This window comes from Pteronotus mesoamericanus, unplaced genomic scaffold (assembly GCF_021234165.1).
Source record: "Pteronotus mesoamericanus isolate MK-2021 breed Mesoamerican mustached bat unplaced genomic scaffold, CSHL_Meso_final contig_74, whole genome shotgun sequence".
Taxonomy (NCBI): domain Eukaryota; kingdom Metazoa; phylum Chordata; class Mammalia; order Chiroptera; family Mormoopidae; genus Pteronotus; species Pteronotus mesoamericanus.
Window position 1 is genome coordinate 32,899,795 of NW_026555247.1, and position 22,073 is coordinate 32,921,867.

General features: G+C 40.8%; 1 protein-coding gene across 2 annotated transcripts in view; it reads right to left on the bottom strand.

Annotated features, from left to right (window-relative positions):
- ATP8B1 (ATPase phospholipid transporting 8B1) overlaps positions 1-22,073 on the bottom strand; it is a 107,204-nt gene that overhangs the window by 12,643 nt on the left and 72,488 nt on the right. For both annotated transcript variants that reach the window (XM_054583724.1, XM_054583725.1), the window contains exons 9-20: positions 21,879-21,961; positions 21,601-21,759; positions 21,341-21,429; positions 19,191-19,381; positions 16,213-16,421; positions 14,767-14,810; positions 13,980-14,136; positions 8,551-8,739; positions 6,527-6,639; positions 4,528-4,692; positions 3,460-3,571; positions 2,548-2,623 (exon numbers count right to left, since the gene is read on the bottom strand). In XM_054583724.1, coding sequence (XP_054439699.1) covers positions 2,548-2,623; positions 3,460-3,571; positions 4,528-4,692; positions 6,527-6,639; positions 8,551-8,739; positions 13,980-14,136; positions 14,767-14,810; positions 16,213-16,421; positions 19,191-19,381; positions 21,341-21,429; positions 21,601-21,759; positions 21,879-21,961 — 1,587 coding nt within the window. The remainder of the gene's footprint in view (positions 1-2,547; positions 2,624-3,459; positions 3,572-4,527; positions 4,693-6,526; positions 6,640-8,550; positions 8,740-13,979; positions 14,137-14,766; positions 14,811-16,212; positions 16,422-19,190; positions 19,382-21,340; positions 21,430-21,600; positions 21,760-21,878; positions 21,962-22,073) is intronic.

Genomic DNA, 22,073 nt, shown 5'->3' on the forward strand with positions numbered 1-22,073 from the left:
CTGTGAGTTAATTTTGACAGATGCATGTAACCTCGTTTTTAAATTGTCACGAAAAACTTAAAATTTATCATCTTAACTATTTCTGAGTGTACAGTTCAATAGTATTAACTAGTATAAGGTAAATAGTATATACAACATTGTTGTATAATCAATATGCTGAACTTTTTCATTTCTCAAAACTGAAACTCTATGCCCATTAAAACAACTCTCCATTCCACCCCCTGGGACCCCACACACAACTTCCTGTTTCTATGAATTTGACCACTCTAGATAACTCATATAAGTGGAATCATGCAGTATGTCTCTTTTTGTGACTGACACATTTCAGTTAGCATAATGTCCTCAAGGTACATCCATGTTGTAGCATTTGTCAGAATTTCCTTCTTTTAAAGTGGGAACAATATTCTATGGTATGAATACAACATATTTTGTGTATCTATTCATATGCTGATGGGACAGTTGGCTTGCTTGCACTCTTGGCAATTGTGAATAGTGCCACTGTGAACATACGTGTGCAAATGTTAGGCATGATTTCATATGCTTATTGGCCATTCCTATATTTTCTTTGGAGAAATGTCCATTCAAGTCCTTTGCCCATTTCTTAATGGGTGACATACGATCTTACTGGGTTTTAATTCCTTCATGACAGGGGTACCATGTTCTTGGTGCTCCCATTATTTGCCAAAAACAACACAAGGAAGAAACAACTGAAAATATGTTCATGAGCAACAGAGGGAAGGCAATCTTAATGTGAGTTACAATACACTGGGGTGAACCCTACCATGTAATAACTGGGGGCTACTGTTTGGCAGAAAAAAACTTATTTCCACATAAAGTCTAGTTTTGAGAAATGCTCAGTGCTTTCTATCAACACATTATTGAAAAGACCACATATAACATTTATGTGAGAGCAGAATCAGTCACAGGCTTTTGGAGTCAAAGTGTCTGTAAATATCTTATCCAGTCTGTTCAAGTTACAAATAAGGAAATGAAGCCCAACAGAGACGATGTGATTTGCCTGCAGAAAGTTAGTGGGAAAACTGGAATGAAGACTCAGGTCTCCTCTCAGCCCAGGGCTGTCCTCATTACTCACACTGAGCCATTATTTTTCACTTTCAAGGACAGGCTTCTCAACCTTGACACTATTGAAGTCTTAGGCCAGATCATTTTTTGTTGAATGTGTCCATTGGACTGTGGGATGTTAACCAGAACCCTTGGCCTCTACCCACTAGACGTCAGTAGTACCTCTCCTCCCCCATGTGACAACCAAAGACAACTCTAGACATTGCCAAATGTTCCATGGCATGGCATGGCATGGCTTGGCACTGCTCTAGAGGACTAGGTATCTACTATCCATTTTCCACATTAACTTGATTTTCATTTTCAAGTTGAAAATAAGGAGTGACCAAGACAATTCTCTCAAAGGCTGGAAGAGAAAAATATGAAGTTACCCATTCAAGCTATTCTATAGGATCATCCTTTCAGGAGCCAGCTAGTAGGAAGATTCCTCTCTATAAAGCAGCAATTTTCAACTGGTATGTCACAAGAATTTTGAAAACATGCAATACCTGATTAATTTAGTCAGGGACACTGACTTCTTTTCCCTTAGATTGTCAAATTAAAAAGAAATGACAACAGCCAACACAACAATAGCCATCCAGTGTGAATGAATCAAAATTATACTTACTTTTTTTGCCAGATTGGCAAAAAATATGTTTTTTGGTGTGCCATAGAATTTTAGTAATTAGTTTATGTGTGCCATGAGATGAAAAAGGTTGAAAATCACTGCTATAAAGGTCAATTGAGCTAAGGGCATGATCATGGAATTTACTACTTGCACTCATTTTATCTTTTTTCAACTCCCTCATCATCTTTCTAGACTAGGCTGTATGTTAACAGCTTAATTTGGCCTTGAGGCATTGTAAGGAAAAGCCTTGAGGAATAAAAGGAACTGTCAAGGCAGCAGCAAATACATCCTGGTAACTGCGTACAGCACACTGTAGCTTCTAACAAGTCCGGGCTTTCTCCCTCAGCACTGCAAGCTGGCTGCAACTCTGATTGAGGCCTAATGAGATATTTCGGCATTGAAATGTCAGGCCTGCCTATCTAGACAAAAGACAGACGGAACCAAACATTTCCCTCCAGGCAGCATTGTGTTGTTTTGGGGTTTTTTTTCCTATTTTCCCTTGAAAAGGTAAAATTCCTAGAAAAGGCGATACAGGAATATAATTCATATTAATCTGTTAGTGATGTCACAGGCCCGCTTCCGGTATCAGCAGACAGGACCCAAGGACTTCTAAAGATTAGAGAAAGACAGTACCTGGCAGTGCAATTAAAGGCCCCAAGTGACCCTGAAACGTGAGGCCATGGCCAACCATGGTAACTCAGAGCTGCCAGTTGTTCCCTTGCCTCATGTAAATATAAGGAAACTGTCTTAAGCGGCACTCTAGCACCCGTCTCTCTGTAACTGCTGTGTCTTCCACACCCAGCCTTGTGTTTATAAAAATGAGATGCTATATATTGTCATCATGTAGGCCCTTTACTTACTTTATATCTTCCCCATAGCAGATAGTGGTGTCTTCAGTAAGAAGTTCACAAGCAAATCCTATATTTTCAGCAGTTTCTACAAGGGGAAGAAAGTGAAGTCAAATGTCATTCCCACTGATAAACTTAATGTGTTACCAAATACATTAACTGATTATTTAATAAATCAATGTTCATTGAAATATTAAACATTCAGTTCACGTGGCTTAATCATTCTGTTATGAGCGGGGTGGGGAGGATACTGTTTATGTCAGCCTTCACATGGGGCTCCTACTGGAGACTTTTTGCCCTTTTTCCATCACCACACACTAGTATTTGCTTTGGGTCAGGGCTGTGCTTCCCTTAGCTTATCGGAGTGTGGAGCCCACTGACAATGTTAGAGCAAGACAAATCATCTGGTTTCCCGTGGAACACTTGTGGAATAAAGTATAAATGCCAACCAACTCTTTGTTGCACTCCAAATTTAAAAATTAAAATATTCCCTTGGGTATAAAATTTTAATTATAATTTTCAAGCAATACAATGGGCAAGAAAATAAGAGTTGTTCCAGGTTTTGTAGTATTCTAACCCTATGCTAACAAATGGCAGTGCTAGGAAGACAGAAGGGACAAGAAGGGACAAGAAGGAGAGCCTGTCAGGACAGCAACCCATGTCTGGCTGGAGAGACAAGACCGAGCACAAGCAGCAAGACTCGAGCAGGGGCTCCATTATAAGGACTAACTGAGAGCCTGGGCGAGGACACAGTCAGGGTGGGCTGGAAAACAGAGAGAGGGTTCTTAGGGAGGGTGTCCATGTCCCAAAGAAAGGATAGTGTTTGTTCAGGGTGGAAAGTCTGAAAAGGTCATGTTGGGCACAGAAACAGGAACTACGAATGTTTGTAAGATAACAGATATGCTTCCCTGCACAAGGAATTACCCTTTTTGTCTCCAGTAAGCACCCAGATCTTAATGTCAGCTTTTGCAAGTTTTGAAATGGTTTCTGGGACTCCATCCTGGAGCTTGTCTTCAATAGCTGTAGCGCCCAACAGCTGCAACAAACATTGAAAAAAACAAACAAACGAATAAGTAAACAATCAATAAATGTTCTGTAATGACAATTTGCTGACCAACAAAGAGAAGAAGGGCTAACTATGTACCCAGTTGGTTCTCTAGTGGGGTCAATGGCTGGTGTGAACAGGAAAGTTTGTTATCAAAACAAAACCACCAAAGACTATTTTTTTTAAAGTAATTGGCAAAGACAAAAATGCAAGCTCAAAATCAAGGACAATAACAACACACATTCATTATGTATATGTTGCTTTAAACAGACATAAGCCAATTCTTGCTAAAAGTTACTACTATTTGTTGAACATTTTCCATTAATCTAAACTCTACAGGTGATAAATGTTAAACTCTGGAAATTTTAATTTATAAATGATATTCTTTCCTTGTTTCAAGATTTTGCCAAATATAAATAATTTTAGTAATTCTCACAATGTACTAAGTATAGCCTGGTTTGTGCAAAAATAATAATTTTAATAAGTGATATAAAAATAATCAGAATAGAACCTCTTTTTTCCTCAAATAAGTTTTTATTTACTTATTTTTAGAGACAGGGGAAGGGAGGGAGAAAGAAAGGGAGAGAAACATTGATTGGTTGGCTCTCTCATGGTCCCTGACCAGGAACTGGGCCCACAACCCAGGCATGTGCCCTGACGGGGAATTGAACTGGCAACCGTTCACTTTGCAGGACAAAGCTCAACCAAGTGAGCCACACCAGTCAGGGCATAGAACCTCTTTTAATGTTTTCTGTTTCCCATAATGGCAACTTCTATTTCACTTGTTGAACAAAAGAAAATCAAATGACTTTTTTCCATTATACCAGTTTCAAATGCTGAAGTTAGAATTATCTTTCAAGCATGAGATCAAAATGTCATAAAACTTAATAAAATCTCCAGTTTTGTTTAGAATATCAAGGGGAAAAGTTATGAAGGTTAGAACTCACAATTAAGTCTTTTTCAATCTCCTCATATACTTTATCCAGGGCTTCATCCCGGTTGCTTGAGGCCACACTGGCAGCCATGAACTTTTTATTCCATTCTTCAAATTCTTTTTCTTCAATTTCCTTGTAGCAAAGGCACAGGGTTCTAAGAGTCTCACTTGCAAAAACCTGTTTTATTTAAAAGACAACCCATCCACCCCCAAAAATAATTAATTTTGTGTAATCCAAGATCAAGTTTGAAATCTTATTTGAAGTACTACAATAAGAGAATTTAAAAAGAGACCATAAAAATGATGGATTCATACAAATATATTTTATAGAGGAGATTAAACACTTTGTTTTTAAAGTATCCTCAGGATCCTAAAACTGTATTTCTAGTTCCCAAGTCAGTTAAAGGGAAACATAAACCTTTCTTCTAAATCAAGTCACTATAGTGAAGAAAACCTTTCTCTTTCTCTCTCTTTTTAAAAATGCTTTTCTTTCATTAATTCCAGAGAGATGGGAAGGGAGAAAGAGAGAGAGGAAAAGAAACATTGACGTGCCCTGGCTAGGGACTGAACTTACAACCCAGGTTCGTACCCTGACTGGGAATTGAACCCATGACCTTTCTGTTTGCCGGATGACATCCAACCAGCTGAGCTACCCCAGCCAGGGGCCTTTTACTCTTAATGACTAAGCAAATTACAGACAACAGAAGCTGCCTTGCAGGTGTTAATGATGATTTAAACACAGAACTGACAACTTTAATCTGTTCCCACAAACTGTGTTACAAGCCCAATCAACTGTGAGATCTCAAGTAAGCATTATTTTCTCAAACCAATGAGCCCATGAGCCACTGTTACAGCTGAGATGAAGCACTGTAATGAAAAAGAGATGTCTGGAAAATTTAATCATGGTGAACCAGTAAAATTTTTTAAGCTAAAATATGAACCAGTAAAAATATTTCATTATTTCACATATCAGTCTAGCCAAGATGTCAGAACTGGTTCACCCCACTGAGTGTTTGCTTTCAAAGATTCTTTGGAAGGTTCTGCATTTGTTTGATTGAATTTATTAAATTCATATCCTCATGAAAAATAATTACCCACTGCAACTGCTTCAACAAAGAATCTGATCTTAAAATGTGAGCCCAGTTAGTAAACAACAGAGTCATCAGGCATCTTTCTGAAGGAACCTCTGGGTGGCATCAAAACTCGACCAGGCCCTTGGAGTAAAGGGAAGAAAGTGCCCTTTATTGAGCACTTGCTCAGTTCTGGCAACTGTGCAAGACCCTTTCCCTTGCAACAACCCTCCATGGTAGGACTTATCCTCTTCCTCTTTCACATGGGCAATTAATGATTCATCTCAGACATCAGTCATCTTCCCCAAGGACACAAAACAAGAGGCAGAGCTGGGACACAAGGTCTGACGGATATCCTCCACACTTCATTGCTGTCATTACATAGAACCAAAACAACACGAGGACTGGTAGGCAATTTGATGAGAGAAATTTCCAGAAGCATTCTGAATAATTGCAATATGGCTGGACTAAGTACGTTATCCTCTCAGATAACACATTTGAAGGAATGAAGACCAAACTGATTCACTAACCAAGGTATCACAACTCAATTCTCCAACACATGGCTTTGTTGTGCCCTGTCACATAGAAATGCTTCTTTCCCTCGCTATAAACTAGGAGGCTGGTGGAGCGCATAGGGTCCATGCAGATATTAAGACTAAGCTCAGTGTGGTTATATAGCTTGTTGAAGGCCACTGGAAAAGAGACCAGTCATTCCTCTGGGCCAGTCCTGCAATGTCTGTTGACCTGATGCTGGGAGGGGGCTCCCTGGTCATTTTGTAGGAGGTCAGCCTGCCGTATTCCTACTTCGGTGCTTTTCCTACTCATCTACACCAAGACAAGGGAAGAATCAACAGTTAACATACAGCTTTCACTAGAGCTTAAGAGATAGTACCAGAAAGCAAGTATGGAATCTGCAACATAAAGAGTGAAAGTGAAACTTACATCCAGGGCATCCTGTGTTTCTTGTTTCGTAGGATTCATTCGATGTAACCGTTCATAAATTACAGTGTCAGCACCTTTACAATACAGCCTAATACTGCCTTCCGGGGTTCTTACTAGTAGCAAGGAAAGGGAAAGCAAATAATAAAGTTAGGTTTGGTTACTTGATAGAAAGCTGCATTGATAAAGTTAATTTGAAGTATTGTGCTAGTAATCCACCATTAGTTTAAAATTGTCAATGCAACTAGAAAATTGTTCCTCTCAACAAAGTGGGTATTCCACTATCTATATAGAATATGCTAGAGAAATAAAGATGAAAAGATTCCTTTGGGCATGCAGTTTTCCATATCCTTATTCTTTCAGCAAATACTTATTGACTCCCTACTGTGTTCCATGCTCTGTGCTAGTTAGTTTCTTCTATAGAAACTTCTCTGTCCATGCCAACCAATAGGACTCTTTCTTACCTATAAACTCTTACTGGCCTTAATACTCAGACTATAACATGACTCCTCGTGACCATTTTATTTTATTTTTTTCTTATCTATGCAGTCATTTAACTGTAGTATGTGCCTCATAATTAACTAGATTTTCAGTTCTCAAAGGTAGATGGCAGGCATATTAATCAGCCCAGATCAATGCTAGGCACAGAGAAAGCATTCAGCAATGTGTGCCTAGTCAGATTTCAGTGGGCAGTTACACTTGTATCTTTTACTGGTTAAAAATCCAATCTCATAGTGGAGAAATCTTGTGGACACGACCTAACTGAGTCATCAAAAGCTAACATCACCAGTAATTATGTGTCTTCTGATATGGTATGCTGGGAAGGATGGAGCATTGACTGTACATTCATTCTGCCAACAAGGCCTGACCTGAATCTAATCAGGAGGGTACATTGGGGAAACCAAATTGAGGGACTTTTTACAAATAACAAGCCCATGCTTTTCAAGAATGTCAATGTACAAAAGATCAAAAAAAAAAAAAAAAAGGCCACGGAACTGTTCTAGGTTAAAGGAAAGCAGAGTAACAATCACTTAATATAATGTGTGGTCTTGGGTTGGATCCTGAATCCAAAAGACAGAAAGACAAAAGAAAGACAGGAAGGAAGGAAGGAAGGAAGGAAGGAAGGAAGGAAGGAAGGAAGGAAGGAAGGAAGTAGAGAGGAGGTTAGGGAGGGGGTGATGGGGTGAGGAAGGAAGAAAATTGTTGGTTAAATTAGAAAACATTCCTTAGATTAAAAATATGGTATTACATTAAATTTTCTGATTCTGATCATTGTGTATGTATGAGTGACTATTCTTGTTCTTAGGAAATACCTACATAAGTATTTAGGGGAAAAGGCATTAGATTACCATTTGCGTTCAAATGGTTCAGAAAACAAGAACCTCTATATAATGAAAATGACAGGGAATATGTGGCCAATGCTAACAGTCAGTGAATATGAAAGCGCATATAGGAGTTCTTTAAACCATTCTTGCAATTTTCCTGTAAGTTTGAAATTATTTCAAATTGTGAACTTAAAAAAATTCAGTATTAGGAAGCAATCAGCATCTCCATTTGATGGCCTATTGTTACGTGCCTGACTGGGTGTAGGATTTTGATTCATAAGCGCATCCTTGCTTTTCTCAGAACTTCTCTCCTGCTGAATTCTTCCTGCTCTGACATCAAGTGTAGACCAGAGGTGTCTGGCATGGCTCACGCAGTAAAAGCACACGTTGGCCATGCTGTGAGCTGTCCAGCTGCCACTCTGAGCACGTTGCACCTGCCACCCCAGAATCAGCAGCTGTCCGCCTGTATCACTGACAAATGTTAACATTTGCAAGATTCTGATACACTGCAACTGTCTTTTGGGCAACGGATATCAGCAGAGCAAAGGATAAAACTCTAGCTTCAGCAAATCGGCGAAAATCTTCCAGGGGCCACGTAGCTCGTTCATTGGCTGCTTTATCCTGGTGTCTGTCCTAAAGAAAATGTGTGACAGGCAGCATCTAAATGAGAGACTCACAGACATTCTCTTGAGGGAGACCTACCAATTATAGACATTCGCTTCCGGTCACTGTTGAAGTCTAAAATGGCAAGAACGTTGTAGGTCCTCTCAATGCCCATCTCACTGATGGTGATGGTGTTTTGGGTCCGAGCCAGGAAGGCAAAGCCAAAGTTCCTGGCGGCATTTACCAGAGCGCCCTCGTCAGGAGAGGCTGCCTGGTAGCTGAGCTGACCTAGCAAAGGAGGAGGTGAGAAAAACATACAAGCGGTAAGGCTGAATGCAGAGCCCCCACCACGGCGCAGGTGGGTGTGAGGATGTGTTACAAGGCCCAAAACTCCCCAGGAAAGGAGTGTGCCAACATTAACACTTGTTAAATGTTAATGCATTTTTTTGTTTCTAATTATAAACTAATATGAATGAGAAGTTTAAAAAATTGGCTAAGAATAGGAAAAAATAGTCCCATAATCCCACTTAAATTAGAGAGAAAAAAAAACACATTGACATATTGTTATAATTCCTTCTGGTCCTTTTGAAAAAGAGTATTTCTGTAATAGTTTCTATCACTCTGAATATGCATTCACATCCTGAATATTTTAACATTATATTTGAGTATATTTGCTATAGTCATTCTAAACATTATTTTAATGAAAGGTAATATGTCACCATTTTCTTATTACAGGCACTTAGTTTACTTCCAAAATTTCTTGTTCTCAATCATCACATTGTGTACCAAGGTTTTTCTGGCTTTATTTTCTAAGGGATACTACGCTAGAGAATACTCATAACTGTTAAGCCTTTTGGTATATTTTACTCATTTGTTTCTTAAAAGGGTTGTTCCCAGCTTATCTTCCCTCTAGAAGTGTGTGCTTACTTCACCTTAGCTATATTCTCCTATATAAAAAAAAAAAATCTCACAATTCGCCAATCTTTTTAATGTCTTTATGCTTTAAAAGTTCAATAATGGAAAACTGTTTCATCATCACCACACACTTCAGGAACAGAAACAAGGCTCCCCCTGTTGTGTAGGAGCAGCCAGACGTGCCAGTGCGCGCCGTATGATCTCATTCACGCAGACCGCACAGCCGACCACGCTAACCCATGCCATTCAGACGTGGGGTGTAGGCACCCTCGGTAGGGCAATGGCTGGGAGGGAACACAAAAGGGACTTTGAGGGGATTGATAATGTTCTGTTTTTAAAAATCTGGGTACTCAAGACAGAAGAGTATTCAGTTTGTTAAAGTTCATTGAGTTATACATGCTTGTCTCTGTATACATGCTGCATTTTAGTAAAAAGTTAAAAAAAAACAAACCTCTGTCTATGCAAGATTTTCTAATTTTGGACTCTATTTCTTGTCTTTTTAAAATTGAATTTATTGGGGGTGACATTGTTTAATAAAATTATGTAGGTTTCAGGGGTACAGTTCTATAATACGCCATCTGTATATTGTATTGAGTTCACCAGCCAAAATCAAGTCTCCTTCTATCACCATTTATCTCCCCCTTTACTCTCTCCTAAATCCCTCCACCCCCTATTTTTCTACTGTAGTTCTTCTGCCTCGAAGCAGAAAGAAAAAGTATTTCTATGGTCAGATGAGTTTTACAGGGAAAGGCCCTTAGTACTCCACCATGGCTGGACCAGGATGCAAGCCCTGGAGGTCCACACCGTCAGTCCATGGGAAGGGGAGGGCGCACAGAAGGGAAGGGCTGGAGGTAGAGCTGAACACCTCTCCCTCCCTCCTTCCTTCCAATACCTGCACACATGGCTCACTCTGATTCAGTCAGCATTAATCACGTCCCAATCAGTAATTAAAGACGATACTTTAGGTTCTCTCCTTTTCTATTTGTTCACCCAGACAGCCACACAGCAGGAGTTATGAATGCCACGTATTAAAGCCAGCTATTTTCTACAAATATATACACACACCAGAGGGCAAAATATTTAACCAGCGCTAAACAAGCAGCAATGAGAACAGGGCACCGCCCCTGCCTCCTTTGCCAGGCTTAGCTGGCACTGAGACACCTGTATTGCATCATATGGGTGACAAACTTACTTCCAACAGAGGAAAGAAGCAAAATGACAAAAGGTGGTAAAGTTCCCAGGAGTAAGAATCCTATCTGGAGAAAACACTGATATTTTTATCATTTAAAAAACAAACAAACAAACAAACCCACTTCCATTTTGTTCTAGCAACAGAACCACAGAATTGTAAACTAAGAGACTAAACTAAGTAAATTGTAAACTAAGTAAATAAGTAAATTGTAAATAAGTAAGTAAGTAAATAAGTAAATTGTAAACTGAGGGAGGAACTTCAGAGACCTGGTCCAAACCCCAGCTTTATGTTTGCGGGAAGAAACCTGGCCTAAAAAAAGGACCCTCTCAAACGATTTCTCAAAACTATTTATTGCACAATCAGAGGCAAGTAGAAAGAACTTTTTTTTTCCTTTGAAAGGCTAATTTGTGGGTCCTGACAGTGATGGAAAGGGAAAAGACGCTCGCACTCCTCACTCTACTGATTTCATAGCTTCCACCGGGTGGCCACGGCCTCCCAGTCCTCCAGTCCCCGGGCTTGAAGCCAGCTACCTTTCAGAGGACTCCTTCCCCTCAGTCATCTCACTCGCCTTCAAATCACTGGCCAAATGCCGCCCACAGTCAAGGCTTTCTCATCCTCCCCAAAGACCCGACCCTAATCCAGGTCCTCAGCTTCTGCATCAACTTCCTGTGTCTCCCCAGCCAACCTAACACACAGCTCTCTAACCTTGCAACTTAAAGGCCTTCATGTAGAGAAAAGGCCTCCGATTCTTTCACACTCTGCTCTCAAGTGACCTCTGAGGGAGGCAGGATTCTGAGATGGCCCCAGGTTCCCACACCCCTGCTGTGCACACACCTTCTTCCAGTTATTCAAGCAAACGCTAATCTAGGTACTGCCAGGAAGGGATTTTGCAGGCGTAATTAAGATCGAATCAGTTGCCCTTACTGATAGGAAGATTATCTGGGTGTTCCCACCCTAATGAGGTCAATCATTAAAAGTAGCAGGGCTCTTCCTAGTGGGAGAGACTCAGGCATCCCGGGGTTGGAAGGAAGGGAGATTCTCCTCAGCTGGCTCTGAAGATGGGGGGAAGGAGGCCTCTAGGAGCAGAGAGCAGCCCCGGCTGACAGCCAGCGAGGAAAAGGAGGCCTCAGTCCCGCAACCACAGAAACTGAATTCTGCCCCAGCCTCACCTCTTTTAACCTTCTGCCCCTGGATATCCAAATAGTCCCTATTCCCAGTGACTGGAGCATTCGCCTATCACATGCTGTGTGAGGAAGGGTTCCTCAGGATGTAAAACTGCCTGAGCAGGTGGTGGGACTAAAGGCTGCAGGATGTTAGGTGGGAAGAGACTTGGGACTCCTGCCTCCTTCCTACAGCGCAGAGGAAAGCAGTGCTCAGACAGAGACCCTGGTCTGTGCTGTGTGCTCTGATAGGAACCCAGCCTAGGAAGGCCCTTCTCCAGCACAGAGCCCAGGACGCCTCCCATACTGTCAGGGAAGGGGGGGGGGGGCGGTGCACGGAGGGCGGGGGCGGGGCAGGGGAGTAAAGAAGAAAATAGAGACAGTAAGATTAACTCACAGTTGCCTAAGTCAGCTGGTTAGGTCTGAAAAGGATGCTACCACACACTAACAACAACAAAGTGGAATAATTTTTATCAATGAACCAAAACCTAAGAGAACCAAGTTGCTTTCATACTTGATCCTTATTATGAGTCAAATGTGCTGGCTAGTCAGACACTGACCTGTGCTCCTGTCGTTTGTGATCTGATGTCACCCCTTTCTATCTGCCCCACTTTGCCTGCTAATAGCCCTTCCATGAATCTACCCAGAGTTGAACACTACTGTCACCTCTCTTCCTTGCCCTATTCGATTCATCCTTGGGGAATGGGTTCCTTTGAAACTTGCTGAAAGATACCATGTGCTGCTTCTACACAAACAGTTTTGATGCATATTCCTTCTCTGGAGTTTTAATACCCGCTACATATGAAACCTCAGGATCAGAAAACAGAAAGGAACTTTCATATGTGGTGTTGACGAAGAGTGGAGAATGAACAGGCAGACTGTGCTTCTAACAGCTATGCCAAAAAGATTCCTTTTGCTCTTTCTATAATGCCCATGTCTTTCTATATAATTTATCATATGGTCACCTGTGAGAAAATGCCTAGCTTTCATAGACACGGGACAAACTTGCTGTAACAAAACTGGCACTAGCTGCATTTAACAATTCTGCAAAAGATTTACAATTTATGCTTAATATTACAGGGATCTTTCTGAATTTTTGGTTTTATATTTGTACCTCTTTTTTTCTGGTACTGAAAATCTTATACCAGTATTAATGCTAATACCAGTATTACTATCAGCAATAAAATTACCCAGTAAAGTTTTAAGATTTCTTTGCAGTAATTTTTGTTCTTAGAATAGATCCCATTAAGGATGTACCAATGGAGTATTACATTCAACATTTACTTGGAATAATTATTTTCTCTGTATGGATCCTACCAATATGAAATAAAAATAGGTTTTATAACTGTTGGTGTTAAAAAATGTAAATATGAACAAGTGTCAAGAAATTGTTTTTAGACTCAGAGATATTTTTAATGTTTTTATATTTATATTTGCAAGAATTTTGTATGTAAATATCTTTAAATATGTATTTGAATTCTTAATGTAGACAATAAAGCTGTTACTTCCTCAATTTACTGCATAAAAACAAAAATTGGCCTCAGGTTAAATTAAATATTTTGGGGGAGCACAGGATACTTTTTTTTATTTTGTTAGTTTAATAGTAATATATAATCACAGAAAAATAAAAGACTACAGAAAATAAAAATAAAAAAATAGAAAAAGAATTCGGCAAAGGAGCCTACAAGTCAGGTTTGCTTGTTCCCATGCAAATGCACACTAATTATGTCCCTCAAATGAAAAAGAGGCACCCTAAGGAGGCCTCGACTTTGGCTGGTATTATATTTCAAACCCTAAACATATCTGACTCTAGAAAAGGAAAGCCAATCTCTGAAATTATCTGTAGAAAAGACCGACCACGTTTAAAGTCCACTTATTGTCCAGATAAGGTTTGACTCTTCCTTCTTAATATACCATATAAGTAATAATACTGTTGGGAGGATTTTGATTCTTCCATTACAATTCAAGAGTCAACCATTTCTTTCAGTGATAAGATTTCACTTACAAAGTGATAAATACACCTGGAGCCAGAGCTGTGGAGGAGAGGCAGGTGCTCAGAGGTCAGCGCCTTGCTCCAAGCTTTGCTACCCCATCTACCATCCTAGTAGCAGGTGCCCACAAGTATTCATTGCCTGAGTGTAAGTGAGACACACCTGCGATGCATATATTGTACATTATATGCATTGGAGTCCCAAAAGCATGAGTTACTTATAAATGAAAAAGTTGGTCTTTAATGTCTGAGGAGCAAGAAAAATACTCACCATCGAGTCTTTCCACCATGACGGTGTGGCAGACTGCAAGCAGGAAGAAGAACTGCCTCACTTCCGGCTCCTTCCCGGACTGGATTTGCTCAATGAGGTAATGGTCATAAAATGCAAGCTTTCCATCAGCATATATATTCCAGCTAAAGTCAACTTCCTAAAAGAAGTGAAAAAGGAAGAAGAAAATGTGATTAAAAACAATTTGGGCTTAAATAATAGGAACTTTTCTTTGAAGCTAAGTTTTATGCAAAATCACTGTAGGATTTTAACACATTCTTGAGTGTCAAGAGGCTCACACCTGTCTTTAGAAAGCTTGTTGTGGGTTGGGACTATGTCTTTGCAAAAGGTGTGTTCAAGTCCTAACCCCCTGCTACATGGGAATGACCTCATTTGGAAATAAGGTCTTTATAGATGTAATCAAGTTAAAATGAGATCATTCTGGGTTATAGGGGGTCCTAACCCACTGACTGCTACCTTTGTAAAAGGAGGGAAATTTGGACACACACAGGGAGAACACCATGTGATTACAGGTAGGCATATAAGTGTTGCACCTGCAAGCCAAGCAACACCAAGGATTGACAGCCACCACCAGAAGCTGGAAGAGACAAGGAAGGATTCTCCCCTAAAGCCTCCAGAGGCAGCGGGGCCCCCGAAACCTGATATCAGACTTCCGACCTCCAGAGCTGTGTGAGAATACTTTTCTGTGGTTTTAAGCTACCCATTTTGTGGTAATTTGTTACAGCAGCTATAGGAAACTAATACACACTCCCAAAGTACAAGGACTTACCTCTATTTTGTTATGACTATGTTGAGAAGCATCTCGATGGTCTCCTGGAAAACAAACAGCACAAGACAAATTGACCCTCCGCCTGCATCCAGAGGTCCCTCGTCACCTTGCTTTGGGTCAATGTTGGTGGTGGGCCTAGAGGTCTCAGAGCCTGTTTCTGGACAGCCCCTAAGTCAAGAATTTTTTTTATTTATATTTTTCAATATAAATTTCAATATAATTTTTACAATTAACAATTGTAAAAAAAACCCCCAAAAGACAAACAAACAAACAAACAAAAAACTGAACAAAATATAACAAAGAAAAATGTTTGGTACAGCCTGCACATATTTCCTATCTGGCTCTTTATACAAAAAATTTGATGACTCCTGGGCTAGAAGTTCCCTCTACATGGCAATGTCCTCTGGGCCAGATCATGTCCTTTGAAGTTCTCTACCTCCCCCAGCTCAGCAGGCACTGTCATCACGCACGTGACAACTGCTTCCTTAGCCCCCCGGAGTCCCACCTTCCTCATGGATGCTCGTTATGTGAAAACACATTCATGGGATAAAGTTTTCTACACATGGAAAGAATACGGTGTTCTTAAAGCCTTTTTTAAAAGTTGTATTAAATAAAAGTGAGAGCACTCTAACTGAATGTAGTATGAGCCTTAATATTTTTATAAATATGCAGCACATTTCAAAATATTAGCATGAAAATGGAAAATAACTGTGGTGAAATATACATCATATAAAATTTACTGTATTGACTGTTGTTAAGTGTACGGTTCAAGGTATTAACCGGTAACCACACAGCTGTGGCGCCTGTCGCCAACATCCATCTGCACGGTTCTTCATCTGGTCAACTTAAAACTCGTTAAATGATAACCTCCATCCCACCTGCCTCCAACCCTGGAAACCACCATTCAACTTTCTGTCTCGAGAAATCTGACTACCCTAGATACCTCAGAAGGGGAATCATACAGTATTTGCTCTTTTGTGACTGGCTCATTTCACTCAGCCTAATGTCCCCAAGTTTCATCCATGTTGTAGCAGGTGTCAGAATTTCCTTCCTTTTTAAAACTAAATAATATTCGATTGTGTACACACGGTTTTCTCTTTTCACCCATCGATGGACAATTGGGTTACTTCCACACTTGGGCTATTGTGAATAATGCTCCTAGGGACATCACTGCGCAAATGTCTCTGTGAATCAATCCCTGCACTCAATGCTCTTGCGTACATATCCAGAAGTGGAACTGCTGGATCACATGGTAGTTTTGAGTTTAATTTTTGAGGAATGTGGGCCTATTTCACTGCTGACCTTTCCTGTCACGTGTTCCCAAGGCCACCAGAGATGCTGCCTCAGAACTCAGTCCAGGAGGGCCAAAGGGCTCTGCACCTGCAGGGCTGGGAAGGCGGGCTCTGGCCACGCACTCCCACGGGCTCAGGAACGGCTTCCACTCACCATAGATTTGCCCGTTGATGCAGCACTTTTTAAAGGTCATGATATTTTGTGTGAGCGTCCCTGTCTTATCAGAGAAAATGTAGTGAATCTGTCCGAGCTGCTCATTCAGTGTGGTGGTCCTCGCCTTTGCGGGCGTGTCCTTCTCAGGATAGTACATCTGCAGGTCCCAGTTTATGAAGTAACTCTGCCCAAGACGGATCACTTCCACACTAGGAAGACAAAGGTTACTTTCAATAGAGTTCTGAGATACAGCGCAGGTAGAGGATTTTATTGTCACTTGTACGTAGGGGAGGGAGCTGCTTATCTACCAAGACAAAAGCCAGCCATTGACTGGCCCATGTGCCCAGACTCTGAGTTCTCCTGACCAAACATACCTCCCTCCTCCTGAGGTTCTTCTCATTCCCACTCATTCCTGAGCACATCCAGCCATGGCCACAGTGCTCCATGTTCAAACACAGCCCAGCGGGACAGGTTGCGTGGTGGCATGCACAGGGCACCACCCAACGTGGCTATTCTCACCCTCTTTTCTCTCATTCCCCCCACACTTGGGCACAACTGGAATGGCCATGTTCACCTTTGCCCCAGTTGTAGAGCAAATCCACTGGGTGGCAGACCCTTGTGTCTTCTCTCAAGCAGGGAAAAGGGTTTTTGGCAAATAACTCCTAATTTATGCTTCCACACTGTGAAAAAGCTAACTAATATTCCATTGTGTATACATGGCACACAATTTTGGGAGTGTGTATAAATACACACATACACACACACACACACACACATATATATATGTATGTATGTATAGTTTTTTTCCTAAATTCTTATAGGGTTATAGAAAGTCCAAAATAAGGTAATTCTTAGAGGATTGTCTCAATTCTAAAATTGTAAGTGATTAAATATATCTCAGTTATAGAGAAACTGTTTGCGTACTCAGCAATTCTTAACTCGGCAAAGGATATCTTCCAAGTTAAACGGATGGAGAGATAACTCTCTCCTCTCTCCTCCCACATGTTTCCTGAGTGCCTACTAGGAGCCAGACACTGTTCTAGGAACAAGGGACACATCAGTTAATAAAACTGATGAAATCCCCACTATCAAGGAGGAGGTTACCTTCTAATGGAATTAGATAAATAGAGGAAATATATATTAGGTGGTGACATTTCTCTGCGGAAAATCAAAGCAGGGTAAGGGGAGATGGAGACCAATAGAAATGGAAGTGACCTTTAAGAAAGAGTGGGTGGAAAGGTCAAGGTGATAAGGTGGTGATAAGATAAAAAAGAACAATGATATAGCTAGGGAGTGAAGGACGGTCCAGGCAGAGATAAGAACAGGCCTGAAGGCGCTGGCCCCGGCTGAGAGTAGCAGGGAGGCTAGAGAGGTGGGAGGCCGGGGAGGTGGGGGAGGGCGGTGCAGTTGCAGGTGGAGGCGGGCAAGGAATCAGATCAGCTGGGCCTTGGGGTTGCAGTGGGGCCTCAACGAGTTTATCCAGAATGCAAGAGAAAGCTCCCGCGGGTCGAACACAATGCAGAGATACTATCTGGAATGACCTGATCTGACTTACGCTTTCAAAGGACCTTTATTTCCAAGAGAAGTAAAGAAATCTCAGGAGTCACATGGCATGAGTTTTTTAAACCAAAAACCTACACATGCAGTTCATTTCATAAAATACAGTTATAGTCGTAGACAAAATAATCTGTAAAAAGTTCCCTAGACAGAGATAAAACTCATCTCGGTTTTTCTTAAAGTAACTGCAAACAGATGGCTCCCCCAGGCAGGACTTCACGTTAAAAGAACAACAGTAGCTACGTGTAATAAAATTAAAAAGAAAACACATGCACATGTAATAAAATTAAAATGAAATAAATGCTTCTAATTACAGGTGCGTCTGTGACCCTGTATGCCTCTGGGCTATTACCATATTTTGCCGTGTATAATGCTCACCTATGTTTTTGGCCCAAACTTTCAGGAAAAAAATCTTTCATTTTAATTTCTTAATTCAATTTCTTATTTATTTATATTTAGATACTTGTTTTTTTTGTATTATAAAGGAAGTTTATCATTTGTTTTTGAACATATTATGGTATAAGAAATTTTATGTAATAATTGCAAAACACAAGAACAGGTACAAGGTACAAGAAATTTTATGTACCAGTAACAAACAAGCCCTACCCACGTGTAACGCGCATCCTTAGTTTCCCCCCTCAAAACGTGTGCATTATATGTGGCAAAACACAGTACTTGCTGGAACTGAAAGCAGACCCTGGCTGTTGAGTAGTTATCCAGGCACGATCCTTCTCCCAGGGTCTAAAATCCAATGGGCCAATGAGAGTAAACTTGGATAGTAAAGAAAGAAAAAGTAAAAAAGGAAGAAATAGCACAAAGCCAGGAGGTTTACCATCTGCCAGAGGCAGGATCCTGACACTTACTGAGGCTGTGACAGATGCGGACACAGCTGAGGCTGAGGCGGGCAGGGAGGCCAGGGCCAGGGTGCCCGGTGGGTTTTCAAAGGAATGGCTGTGGCCGGGCAGGTGGGGGCGGTGTCGGGGAGGATGTGTGTGAAGAAGGAAGGGGCGGGTAAGAGGGTAGGAAGACAGGAAGACTCCCGAAAAGGAAACAGCTAAGTTTTCCCATGACATTCTAAATCTCCACTCTCTCTCAGGCTCCTTCCGCAGCTTGGGTTTGGCAGTTCACAGAGAAGGGATCTCACCCAGCGAGTGACTACGGAGTGGCGCTTGACCTCTGAACTCGCCTGTAGTGTTATCTGTAGGCAGGTTGAGATACAACGTGCTGCGCCTGGCAGGGAGCAGACACCCAACTGTGAACTCCCCTTCCCCCTATTAACGCCGATTCTAAAATGAAAGTTATTTTCTTACTTGTTCCTTATGACCTTCGAAACAATTACTGCTAGAAAGGAAGACGCAAAGTTGTGAAAATGTACTGTGTTCTTCCCGGAAAGCCAGAGACCAAAGTGTAGACAGCCTTACCTGACATAGAGAGAGATGGGCACCATGGTGTTCAGAACAATAATGTAGCCCCAGAAATTGAGGAATCCCCGATAGGAGGGGGTAGAGTCTTCTCCATCATAGAGGTACCAAGAATAATTGCCAACCTGAGCTTCCCAGTAAGCATGGCCAATGGCAAGGCCTGCAGAAATGAGGCTGAGGAGCACAAAGATCTGGAAGACATACAATATTTAAGTGTATCCTGAAGGATTTCCTCCTCCATGCATTTCATAGATGCTAACTGATCTTGCTCAGTACTTCACGAGTTTATGATAATTTAGCAGTCTATAAAAAACAACACACTTCAGATAAAAGCAGTGCCGTAAGAGTGCTTGGAAAGCCTATTTGATTTCTAAGATTAATCAGTTTATCTTACATTCCAGTTATGTAGGTGAGGTTTTATTCCAAAATTATATTTCAGAAGAGAAAGTAGTGTCTTATAATCAAATCCTTAAACACCCCCATATTTTACCACATCCTCTCCATTAGTTTTATTTTGAAAAATAACATACTGTTTGGGGAAGATACCTTATGAATATGAAAGAATTTCAAACAATGTCTAATGGGATGCTTCTAGGTAATGTTTGATGGAAATGATATATATTTTTTTTAAAGGCAAGGATATCTCCCCCAGATTGAGGTAGTTAGTCTTGAAAGTTTAATGATCACTTCAGGTTTAAGATCATTTAAGAAGCAATATAGTAAGTATTCTGTTGTGGAAATTGTGATTATATACTTAAGGAATGAATGAAAAAGTCACCTGTCCTAGTAATATTTGGGTATTTGTGGGTATTAATTAAATTTCCTGGAACATATTTAAATTTCTGTACACAGATTCCAAAAAGTGCTCTATCCCTAAACAAACTGGCCCAGAGAGAGAGATGATGAGCCCATTGTGAGCACTCTAGCCAGAGCCAAGACAATGACATTGATGATAAGCATGGGAAGTTCAAATAAAGTTTTCATGAAATGTAAGAGCAGGGGAAAAAAACTGTTTCTTAAATATATTACTTTTATGATTTTAAATATTTATATGTTATTAAAGTATTATAAGTATTATATGTTCCCTAATTTTTATATAATCAAATTAAATAAAATACTTGGAAAAAAAAAGTATTTCTCTTTGGGAAATTGGAGGACTGCTCGGTATCTGGGGCCACGCACCGGAGCAGGCCCGAGGCCGCGGTCCTTCGTGGGCCTGCCTGCGAGCGCGGCGCTTCGCTGGCGTTCGGGAACTTGGATTCTGGGACTCTGTCTTGATTCCTTATTTCTTATGCTTTGATAAGAATGGCCTATTATGTTCTTTGTGTGTGCCTCATGGGGATCAGCTGCTTGCCTTTGGGGAGTCTGGAGACTTGGTCATTCCAGGCTGACAGTGCCTACGTGACCAGACCCCAGCGAAACCCCAGGCCCGGAGTCTCTAACGAGCGTCTCTGGTACAGACAGCATTTAACATGGGCTGTCACAAATCGTTGCTGGGGGAATTAACTGTGTCTTGTGTGTGTGACTCAACTGGAAACCTGTACCTGGCTTCTTCTAGACTTTGCCCTATGAGCCTCTTGTCTTTGCTGATTTTATTGTAAGAAGTTACAATAAATCATAACTGTGAATACAACTATATGCTGAATTCCAGGAGTCCTCTCTAAAGAGTTGTCGAACCTAGGGGTGGCCTTGTGGACCCACAATGCAACTCAGATTTAGGCTTGCCTTATATATGGATTTATATAGCATATATTGAAAAAAAAGTTTGCTTCTAACAGAACTACCCCTATGGAAACAAACTAGTAAAATCAACCTTACCTTGACTTTAGGAGCCCAGCCCCATTAACTTATCTAGTCCCCTGGTTTTCCAAGTGGTCATTTCAGTCATCAGAATCATCAGCCAGGGCACCTTACAACTGGAATTTCCATTCCCAAGGGGAGTCTCATATTAGAAGTTGGGGGGCATTTCTGAGAAAAAGTAACGGAAGCCTCTCCCACCCCCCACCGCCATCCAACCTTGAAGTGACTCATGCATTTTTCTAGCTGCCCTACAGAGGTAAGATTTCTTTTTGTATCAGAAAAACATACAACAAAATTAGAGCAAAAGGCAGCAATCTAGCCTCTCCTCTATGGAAAAAGAAAATAAATACCGTATAAACCATGTAGTTCATCAAGTAATCAATTTTAGTTCTTTTAAATCTGGTTTTCCCACTATTCTTCATTATTTTAGTGTCAGCACCTAGAAATGGAAAATTCAATATGATCAACAAATGGGAAAATCAATTCACGGGCCTGCCAATAAAATTACTCTTTCTTTGGTTTTGATGGAGAAAGACCAGAAAAGCCATCCCCTCTGTTTTAAATCTTAAAAGAAGCTAGCAAATCATTTCCCAAGACACCCTGAAAGCACCTGCGAAAATGACCAATCCGTGGCAGAAATCGGTGTTCCTGATGACACAGCCACGCAACAAAATTTTATCAGCATCCAAAGGGAAACTTGTGTTTCTCCAGAAAAGCGTCCCTGTAAACTTATCTAGTCGGTTATTGGGTTCTTCGCATTCAATAAAACCTGTAAAAAACGATATGATTTGTGTAAGTACTCCCATAGGAAAGGTTTTAGGCTTTAATTGATAGGGATTGAATTAAGCAACTAAAGCTTAAAACAGAGTAAGATGTGTTTGCACAAACCATCAAATGTCGCCAGTGAATTTTCTCTTTGGAGATGCTGGTGTGTGGCTTCCAGTGCCATTTTGAACTTTAAATTGGTTTCTCTAAGGGGGGGGAGGGGGCAATAAAAAAAGAATTAGATAAATTTTGGCGTCCAAAAGGGAATATAAATAAAATTGTACAGAGTAACATTAGGTACGCCTAGAAGCAAAAGCT